This window comes from Dendrobates tinctorius, unplaced genomic scaffold, assembly GCF_039654945.1.
Source record: "Dendrobates tinctorius isolate UK_male_01 unplaced genomic scaffold, ASM3965494v1 ptg000028l, whole genome shotgun sequence".
In the NCBI taxonomy this organism is placed as follows: domain Eukaryota; kingdom Metazoa; phylum Chordata; class Amphibia; order Anura; family Dendrobatidae; genus Dendrobates; species Dendrobates tinctorius.
Window position 1 is genome coordinate 67,141,329 of NW_027361696.1, and position 11,186 is coordinate 67,152,514.

General features: G+C 40.6%; 1 protein-coding gene across 2 annotated transcripts; it reads right to left on the reverse strand.

Moving 5' to 3' along the window:
• Window positions 1-1,143: 1,143 nt before the first annotated feature.
• On the reverse strand, window positions 1,144-10,814 carry LOC141085491 (galactoside alpha-(1,2)-fucosyltransferase 2-like). 2 transcript variants are annotated; one of them, XM_073570892.1, is made up of 3 exons: window positions 10,726-10,801; window positions 3,838-3,957; window positions 1,144-3,072 (listed from the first exon to the last, which is right to left on the reverse strand). In XM_073570892.1, exon 3 carries the CDS (start codon window positions 3,020-3,022, stop codon window positions 1,955-1,957), a length of 1,068 nt encoding a protein of 355 aa, XP_073426993.1. In that variant the 5' UTR covers window positions 3,023-3,072; window positions 3,838-3,957; window positions 10,726-10,801; the 3' UTR covers window positions 1,144-1,954. The 2 variants fall into 2 exon arrangements, with proteins under 2 accessions (XP_073426993.1, XP_073426994.1); XM_073570893.1 differs by lacking the exon at window positions 3,838-3,957 and having other exon boundaries at window positions 10,726-10,814.
• Between the last annotated feature and the right edge of the window lie 372 nt (window positions 10,815-11,186).

The window sequence follows — 11,186 nt, forward strand, 5'->3', positions numbered from 1 at the left end:
AAGTGCTCACCACACATCTAGTTAAGTTCCTTGAGGAATGTAGTTTCCAAAATGGGGTCACTTGTTGGGAGTTTCCACTGATCAGGCACATCAGGGGCTCTCCAAACGCTACATGGCGCACAATCTCAATTCCTGCCAATTTTGCTTCAAATGGCGCTCTTTCCCTTCCGAGCTCTGCCATGCACCCAAACAGTGGTTTATCCCCACATAAGGGGTAACAGCGTACTCAGGACAAATTGCACAATAGCTTTTGGGTTCCTGTTTCCCTTGGGAAAATAACAATTAGGGTGAAAAGATCATTTTTTTTGATAAATATGATTTTTTTAATTTTACGGCTGTACGTTATAAATTTATGTGAAGCCCATGGAGGTTCAAAGTTCTCACCACACATCTAGATAAGTTCCTTGGGGGGCCTAGTTTCCAAAATGGTGTCTTTTGTGGGGGGTTTACACTGTTTAGGCACATAAGGGGCTCTCCAAATGCGATATGGTGTCAAGCCAATTCTGCGTTGAAAAAGTCAAATGGCGCTCATTCCCTTCCAAGCTCTGCCATGCGTCCAAACAGTGGTTTACCCCCACATATCAGGTATCAGCGTACTCAGGACAAACTGCACAATAACTTTTTGGGTTCTGTTTCCCTTGGGAAAACAACAATTGGGGTGAAAAGATCATTTTTGTGGAAAAATATGATTTTTTTAATTTTACGGCTGTATGTTATAAACTTATGTGAAGCCCATGGGGCTCTTCAAATGCAATATGGCGTCAAGCCATTATAAATAATGATGTGATCATTACATCTTGGGATACCCTTTCTTTCATCCATCCTATATACAGTACCCTCATTCCAGATGGCTTCGTTTTTTATTTTTTATTTCGTTTTTAATAATTTTTTTATTGTCCTTGTTTATTGTTTAGAGCCATTAATGCTTATGGAATCGTCTGCAGTCAAGTTTACCTTCTGATGCTCAATCTTCCATCATCCTCGCCAGTGCTTCATACTGTAGCAGCTTTTACATGACAATATCACAGCCGGATCCACATGGTCTTTAACAAATCCCATATTTTGTGCTGCTATATGTCTTTTCTTGCTGCATAAGGATATATGTTGTCTTTATGGTATTGTAATCATATCTATCATACTATCTGCTTGGCCATGCGCATTGTTTGCCCTTCATGTACCACATGGGGCCGGGCATCTCTTTGCCTCTTGCGCACGCTCAGGAACTTCTATCTCCCCGCACGTGACGTCTTGTGCTCTGCATGTTGGGACCGATTGGGCATTCTGCGTATGTGCCAATATCACTGCTTTGCTCCCAAAGTTAATTTCACCACACCTAGCTGCTTGCCTATTGCATATTCAGTCTTCCCATCCAGGTGCAGTGCAACAATTTTTTTTCTCGTGTCTTTCAACAGCTCTTTGGTCTTCACCATAGTGGAGTTTGGAGTGTGACTGTTTGAGGTTGTGGACAGGTGTCTTTTATAATGATAACAAGTTCAAACAGGTGCCATTACTACAGGTAATGAGTGGAGGACAGAGGAGCCTCTTAAAGAAGAAGTTACAGGTCTGTGAGAGCCAGAAATCTTGCATGTTTTTAGGTGACCAAATACTTATTTTCACCATAATTTGAAAAATAAATCTTGCCAAATCAGACAAGGTGATTTTCAGGATTTGTTTTCCCATTTTGACTCTCATAGTTGTGGTCTACCTATAATGTCAATTACAGGCCTCTCACATCTTTTTAAGTGGGAGAACTTGCACAAATGGTGGCGAACTAAATACTTTTTTCCCCACTGTACTTATGTTCTGCTATACAGAATAGTGTAATAGACTTGATGACATATTTGTACAGAGACATAAGTATTCTACCTTGGTGTTGGTTGTCAACATCCTCCATTATCTACAACCAATGTTCTTTGAATGTCATTACCTTGAAGGTTTACATAATTCAGCTTTGTCATTGCTTATTTTTTCCCTTTGCTCCCATAAGTGGAGAGAGGTCAGCAGGGATTCCAATCCATTCAGGCAGATATGCCGTCTCGTATCGAAATTGTTTGAGGAATGGAGAATCTGGCATTATGTAGTTGGACAGGTAAATGGTCTCTCCTCCTGCCATATATGAAGCCCAGATTCCAAAAGATCCTATAGTCATAATAGTATGGTTGCAATGTACCAACAGAGTAAAATCTCTAGCAGGAGATGATTCATCACCATCTCTAGCAAAGTGAACGTCTCCAAAAGAAGTATTGATATTCTCCTTACACCAATCCATTCCATTACTGGTCACCACAAAGAGAGGATTTGAGTACTTATTTCTGTAGTAGGACATGGCTTTGTCCATATATCCTTTGTGAGCTACAACTCCTTTCCGCACCTTAGGCATATACTCTACATAGTCACCCCTGCGAACATGTACCCCAATAAAGGTCACATTTTTGCGATCTCCCCTTAATTTGGTTAGATAATTATTAGCTTCCTCTTTAAGATAGTCATGAAATGTAAATTCTTGGAGAATCTCATCTCTGATGTGGTGATAGAAAGTCCAAGACCAAGGAGTGCTAAAAAACTGGATGTATTCTCCAGAAATGTTCCTGTATTCAGGTAGCATCCAGTTTAGTAGCATGTACCTTTTCCACTTCATGCGATTGGCAACCTCTTGAGGTAGAACTGGTAACTTTATCCTAAATAGTTGGGATAACTCATTGTGCATATGGGGTAAGATGTAGGGTTGATGACCATTGATCTTGGATAAAGCATAGAGGGTTGCGTACTCTCCCATTAGATTTCCCATCCTTCCTCGAGGCTCTATGGTCCAAGCACCAATGACTGGTTGCATGGGACATGGTGACTCTACATTTTTCGCCACTTTTACCTTTGATGAGTCATCTGTTTGATTTATCTTCCAGAAAAATGTTTGACATGCTTTGTCCAAAGTGATATAATTCCAGCTGACAAAATTCAAGAACATGACGACGATTAAGGAAATGATAGCCATCCACAACGCACATCTCTTTTTTGTAGTCATTGTTGCTTCATAAACGGAAAGGAAAAAGAGGAAGGACGTTAGCTTTTATCCTGAAATAAAACAATTATTGATTAATATAAGACAACCCCTATGGAATCAAAAAAATAATTTATAGTTAAAGGGAATCTTTCAGTAAAACTACCCATGTAAAGTAAAGGTAATGCGACATAGGGCAATGTTATACAATATGAAATTTGCCTATTACAATTTTATCCATTGCGCTGAAAATTATTTGATATGTATATTTTGGTTTGTAAGTGCACAGGTGTGCATAACAGTGCACTTGCAGTCTTTTCCTGCCGGTGCCTCCCCAGCTTCTTGGTTGACAGTGGAGACAGAGGCTCTGCTGCAGAGAGTCACTTATTCTCTTCACTGACAGAAAAAGTTAAAAGGGGTGCCCGTGGGAAGAAGCAAAGAGGAGCCATAGACTGCAAGTGCACCGTGAACCTAATTTGCATATCAATAAAAGCAAAATATCGACACAACGATGCACAAGATAAAAATAAAAATAAAGATTATTATAAGATTGCGCTGCAATAGGCATCTTTCATGTAGAATTAGAAAATAGACTCCCCGAAAAAAAAAAATTGTGCTTGACCTATTTTTCTCATTTCTCAAATCTATTTTCATAGGTTTACACAAATCTGTAAAAGCAAATCATGAACGGTATTATGAATGTGAGGAACAGAACTCCAAAATTAGAGGAAAAATTTATGCTCCTTTATTCATTTAAGCCCTTACTGGAATCAGCTCAATAAACTCTCCACTGCGGGTTGAAATTACACAACATGAATAAAAGTATATTTTTCACTTACGATGGTACACTCTCCCTCCTTTTTGCTGATGAAAGGTGGTGGATCGCCGCTGCTTTTTTGTAAGAATAGAACTTTTTGGCAGATGTGTTTTGGTTTACTTGTCACCTTTTGGTCACCCTGCTTTAAACCATAAAAAGTGATCAAAGTCATGCCAAGTCGCCCAAAATAACGCCAATAAAAACTACAGCTCACCTCATAAAACAACAAGCCCTTGCTCAGCTCCAAAAAAGAAAAATGTTACGGGTGTTAGCATATGATGACATGATAAAAAAAACTTTACAAAGGTTACTGCCATGCCTTTAACCCCTTAGTGACAGAGCCAGTTTGCAGCTTAATGACAAGGCCAATTTTTACAATTCTGACCACTGTCACTTTATGAGGTTATAACTCTGGAACGCTTTAACGAATGCCACTGATTCTGAGAATTTTTTTTAATGACATATTGTACTTCATGTTAGTGGTAAAAATTTCTTCAATATGTCTTGTGTTTATTTATGAAAAAACGGAAATATGGCGAAAATTTTGAAAATTTTGCAATTTTAAAACTTTAAATTTTTATGCCCTTAAATCAGAGAGATGTATCACACAAATTTCTTAATAAATAACATTTCCCACATGTCTACTTTACATCAGCACAATTTTGGAAACAATTTTTTTTTTTTTGTTAGGAAGTTATAAGGGTTAAAAGTTGACTAGTGATTTCTCATTTTCACAACAAAATTTACAAAACCATTTTTATTAGGGACCACATCATATTTAAAGTCATTTTGAGGGGTGTACATGACAGAAAATAACCAAAAGTGACACCATTCTAAAAACTAGACCCCTTAAGGTGCTCAAAACCACATTCAAGAAGTTTATTAGCCCTTTACGTGCTTCACAGGAACTAAAGCAATGTGGAAGGAAAAAATTAACATACAGGATAATGGACCCCATGTATTGTTCCATACAGTATAATAAGCCCCATATATTGCTCCATACAGTATAACGAGCCCCATATATTGCTCCTTACAGAAAAATGAGCCCCATATATTGCTCCATACAGAATAATGAGCCCCATGTAAATCTCCATACAAAATAATGGATCCCATATTATGCTCCATACAGAATAATGGACCCCATGTATTGCTCCATACTGTTTAATGAGCACCATATAATGCTCCATACTGTTTAATGAGCCCCATATATTGTTCTATACATAATGAGCCCCATATAATGCTCCATACAGTTTATGATGGGCCCCATATAATGCTTCAGTACATGATAGGCCCCATATATTGCTCCAAACAGAATGGGCCCCATATAATGCTCCATACAATATATGATGGGCACCATATAAGGCTCCATATATAATGTGCCCCATATGATGTTCCATATATAATGGGCCCCATATAATGCTCCATACAGTATATGCTGGGCACCATATAATGTTCCAGTACATGATGGGCCCCATATAATGATCCATATATAATGTACACGCACAAAATGATTTTTTTACATCAATCACGCATTTTGTAGAAAAAAACTTTTTCAGGATAAGGGCTCTTTCAGATGTCTATGATAATCAGTCTGATATCAGATCGCAATGCTTGGACCGGCCAAGCATCTCCTGACCCGAGAGCGACAGCTTCATATGTTTTTATTAAGCTGTCACTCTCGGGTCAGGAGATGTGTGGCCGGTCCGAACATTGCGATGCGACATCAGACTGATTATCATTGATATCTTAAATACCCCTAAGGGTCACTCGGGAATGTTTTGAGGGATGCCTAGAATCCACTAGAAATCATTAACAATTAAATTGTCTTCTAAATAACTGGCTATTAAAAGCCTCCATGGTGGACAATATTGCAAATCAATTTAAGTATAATTTTATTACAAAAGTGTAATAAATCTGTAAGAGTGGTGAAATGTACTATTTTGTTCCTACCCCTGAAAACACCAATCGCGCTGTGATGTATATTATAATGTAAATAGTGTCATGGGGTTTTACCTATATTTTGACATGTGAAGTGTGAACTGTGTATTGCTGCCTACATAATGTGATATGGTAATGTATAACGTACAGAGTGTGATAAGCATTATTAGTATAATCGGCATAGTGTGACGGGTGACTATAGGGAATGTAAAGTACCGTATATACTCGTGTATAATCCGACCCGAGTATAAGCCGACCCCCCTAATTTTGCCACAAAAAAACAGGGAAAACTTATTGACTCGCACATAAGCCTAGGGTGGAAAATGCAGCAGCTACTGGTAAATTTAAAAAATAAAATTAGATACCAATAAAAGTAAAATGAATTGAGACATCAGTAGGTTATATGTTGCTGAATATCCATATTGAATCATGAGCCCCATATAATGCTCCATACAGTTTTTGATGGCCCCATAAGATGCTCCATACAGTTCATGATGGCCCCATAAGATGCTCCATACAAAATACACCCCATATAATGCGGCACAAAGTTAATAATGGCCCCATAAGATGCTCCATAGAAAAAAATGCCCCATATGCTGCTCCATAAAGGTTATGGCCCCATAAGATGCTCCATAGATTATGCCCCCATAAGATGCTCCATAGATTATGTCCCCATAAAATGCTCCATAGATTATGCTCCAATAAGATGCTCCATAAAATGCTCCATAGATTATGCCCCCATAAGATGCTTCATGGATTATGCCCCATAAAATGCTCCATAGATTATGCCCCCATAAAATACCCCATAGATTATGCCAGTATAGAATGCTCCATAGATTATGTCCCGTAAAATGCCCCATAGATTATGCCCCATAGGATGCTCCATAGATTATTCCCCCATAAGATGCTCCATAGATTATGCCCCCATAAGATGCTCCATAAATTATGCCCCCATATGCTGCACCCATATGCTGCCTCATAGATTGTGCCCCCATATACTGCTCCATAGATCATGCCCCCATATGCTGCCCCATATGCTGCTCTATAGATCATGCCCCCATATGCTGCCCCCATATGCAGCTCCATAGATCATGCCCCCATATGCTGCTCCATAGATTATGCCCCATATGCTGCCGCTGCTGCTGCAAAAATGACATACTCACCTCTTGTCCCTGGGGGCCAGGTGTCGGGTCCCGAGCAGGCGGAGTCACTGGCACACTATGGGGGACAGGTGCCGGTGTTGTCACTGGCTCAGGACCCAGCACCTGAAATATTCACCTGTCCCCGGTCTATCGCTGCTAGCCGCTGTCTGCCACGTCATTTGTCAGTGACGTTCAGGCAGCAGAGGGTGCAGCACGCACTATCTATGTTACCGCGCCCTCTGCTGCCTAAACATCACTGACAGAGGACGCAGCAGACACGGGCGAGCAGCGTGGGAATGGGGACAGGTGAATATTGGATATACGTACCCCCTCCTGGCGCAGTCTCTGCAGCCTCCCCGCTTCTCCCGGGATCCCTTCCTTCCTTCAGCGGTCACGTGGTACCGCTCATTAAACTCATGAATATGCACATATTCATGAGTTTAATGAGTGGTACCACGTGACCGTTGAAGGAAGGGAGACTGTGGGAGAAGCTGGCGGGCTGCAGAGACGCATCAGGGGGGTCAGTATGATCTCTTACTCCCCCGTTCCCCCTGTCCCGCCAACCCCCAGGTATATGACTCATGTATAAGCCGAGAGGGGGACTTTCAGCCCCAAAAAATGGGCTGAAAATCTCGGCTTATATACGAGTGCATATGTTAAGTATGATAAGTAATTTAATGCATAGGTTAAGTTTTAAGGCATAGGATAAGATAGACTCTGGTAAGCATTATATGCTTAATGTATAATGTTTGTGAAGGATGTCCACCCAGCAAAATGCTGTAGGGACAGACATTGTTAGAGTTCAGGGCTAGCCCATAGTGGAAGGGACAAGCCCCAGTAAAAGGGACTGCTTCTTGATAGTCAGATAGGGAAGTACAGTAACGAAGGTCAAGTTCAAGTTGCATTGGGCGAGCATCTATCGTTCGGGGCCGTGGGACATCTTACTGGAATCCCTTACGGACATTTCTGCAACATCTGGAGGTCAAGGCTCGTTACTGGCACTGCAAAGTGTGCCTGATCCTCTGGTTTACAGGTGACAATGGATGTGGAACAGTGTGAAGGAAAGGTAAGGGATAGAGATGAGCGACTTTGCCTTTTTTAGGGTCGATTCGGGTTTCATGAAACCCGACTTTCTCAAAAGTCGAGTCTAACGAAATCGGCCGACCATAGGGAAAAGTCGGGAAACACAAAACCCAATGCAAGTCAATGGGGAGAAAAGTCAGCAGTGAGTGAAGGACTGTAAACACACCTGGCATGAATTTTAAACCTAGAGGCGGCGAAATCTCTCTCTCTCTCTTCTCTCTCCCCTCTCTCTCTCTCTCCCACTCCCACTCCAGCTACGCTCCGCTTCTCTCATTGGCTGAAAAAAGTCATGTGCAAGCATTCGGCGAAACCCGACTTTGGCACTTGGGTCGCCGACCGCATGGCCAACTTCACACTGTGGTCGGGTTTCGTTTCATGAAACCTGGCTTTGGCGAAAGTCAGCGACTTTTGAATCTGACCAACCTGTTTCGCTCAACTCTGGTAAGGGATCCCGGGTGCACCACGGGACTGGACGTGAAGTCCTTGATGTTCACAGGAGCAGTAAATATAGGGATAGTTCAGGAGTAGAGTTGAGCGAAACAGGTCGGTCAGATTCAAAAGACGCCGACTTTCGCCAAACCCGAAACGAAACCCGACCACAGTGTGTAGTTGGCCATGCGGTCAGCGACCCAAGCGCCAAAGTCGGGTTTCGCCGAATGCTTGCACGTGACTTTTTTCAGCCAATGAGAGAAGTGTAGCGTAGCGGGAGCATAGCTGGAGTGGGAGTGGGAGTGGGAGAGAGAGAGAGAGGGAGAGGGAGAGAGAGAAGAGAGAGAGAGATTTTGCTGCCTCTAGGGTTAAAATTCATGCCAGGTGTGTTTACAGTCCTCCACTCACTGCCGACTTTTCTCCCCATTGACTTGCATTGGGTTTCGTGTTTCACGACTTTTCCCTATAGTCGGCCAATTTCGTTCGACTCGACTTTTGAGAAAGTCGGGTTTCATGAAACCCGACTCGACCCTAAAAAAGGCAAAGTCGCTCATCTCTATTCGGGAGTAATGGATAATAATGCTGAAGATGCACTGTATTAAGGAAACAGGAACTAAGAAGTTTATTGCCCAATACTGTATGTTACAATTGCTTGTTAAAACGAACTGTGAGTTATGTGCTGCAGCTTCTAAAGATGGAGGCCCAGACACAGCCGAGGAATGTGAAAGTGAGTGTGATGCACCCCACACCTGTTAACCCATTGAGACTAATTTTCCTGTAAATTCCCGGTGTGTAAAGGAGTAGCAGCTCGTCCACGGCTACCACCCTCGGTCACATCACAAATCTCATATTAATATTAGGAATTTTATCCAAACATTGGTCAGGGGGACCCCATCTTATCAGGGGTTCTTCCTGATAGACCCAAAGTCGTTTATTGGTGCAACATAATTTTAAAAAGATCATTTGCGCGTGGTCGGATCAGACCAGACTATAATATGTACCGTATATAGGAATGTAGGGAGCTTGGCCCCTATAAAAATCATATCTGTGTACCATATGTAATATGACATCATTTTATAGGATGGGAATAATCCTTTAAGGTTTTTTAAAAAATGAGATAAGTATGCAAGGGGATAAGAAATTCTCAACTCGATTTTCCAGAAATCTGAATCTGGTTTCGTCATTGCACTAATTTGCCGACACCGTAAAAATTTTGTCCGGGTCATTTCCTGGGTGGGACATTATGTCCCTATTTACCTAACACTATTGATGTAAGTATGCCCAGAATATAGAGTTTTATTGATGGAAAATCCAACATGTTAATGATAAATTCAAACACATGCATCACAAAAAAATTTATGACAAAAGGAGTTTAAACATTAATGGGATCAAGCTTGTCAAAGAGCGTTTGCCGTGGGCATTTGGATTTTCTATAGTTAAGCTTCCTGGATTGCCAATATGCAAATACAAAATTGCTAATTTCTCCATTTTCTCCAATCTTTAGCATGATACAAATATATTTTCCTGGAGAGGATCAGAAGAGGATAGAACGATAACTGGTTTAACGGAATAAATGCCAATTTTATTCCAGAAACAGCTCTATGCCTCTCCATCGGTAGTTTGAGTTAGTGCGGCTCACTTTTGTTAGGGCTTATTCACACCTAGAATTCTTGATAAAAAAAAAATTCTGCTGATTTTTTCTTGGAGGGAGAAATGCAGCATTTTACAGTATCAGCAAAATAAATGAGATTTCTAAACTCTCAATCACGAGATACTTTTATTTATGCGTTTTTTCCCTAATAAGAAATGTATCAAAAATTGGTCAAAAAATGCACCAAAAACACAAGTAATTTCCACTGCTTTTTTTAATTGGCAAAAAGTAAATAATGCATCATTTATGGTATGTGTGGACATGCCTTCAATGTGACTTATGTTTAGCTGCAAAAACCAGACACTATCTTTCCATTTCTGGAACAAGACATATGGCAAACCATTCATTCTTTAAAAAAAAAAGTTATGAGCTTTGCATATCAGGAAATTAGAAATTATATTTTCTTTTTTTTTCTTTTTTTTCTAAGGACACATCTTAAAAAATGCACATCCGGCGCTTTGTCATTGGGATCATGGAAATGAACGTGAGCCATAAAAAATCCTTACAGATAGGAAATAGTAAAGGTCCCATGCACCGAGCCTTCTTCAATAAGTCAGTCATACTACGCTATCGTCAGACAATCCACATGAATGGCGTTCACTATAGTTAATACGGAGAATCCTGACCTGCAGAGAAACATGTAATCAGGGAGTTTATAAGAACTTACCTTATGTTTTATAAGTCTGAAAACATTCCAGTAACTTCCAGTAAATCCTCGACGTTGGTGAGTAGAGGAGACAGGATGGCGGGTTTTTAAAATGTTTTTTTCCCAGATCTATATCATGTATTACGCAGATCGAAATAAAGTTAATAGTTAACTATACTATTGGTAAAGAACCATCATAAAAGAGGTTGTCTCGAAAAAGGGAAAGTATCCAAGATATTGATGACTTATTCTATTGATACGTCATCCATATCAGATTGTAAAAAATGAGGATGAATGAACTCATGGAGATCAACATCCAACACCGCGGAGACACCATCACATGTTTCTCAACGCAGTGATTCTAGAGAAATGCCCCCATCCCTTATGAGAAATATGTAAAAACATGCAAAACACAAGCCGCGGAGACACCATCACGTGTTTCTCAACGCAAGCAATGACTAGCCAGGTCTTTCCCCGGGAAG

Bases quoted from the DNA above. Each gene is read 5' to 3' on its own strand.
- LOC141085491 (XM_073570893.1), bottom strand. From the start codon at position 3,022: ATGACTACAAAAAAGAGATGTGCGTTGTGGATGGCTATCATTTCCTTA.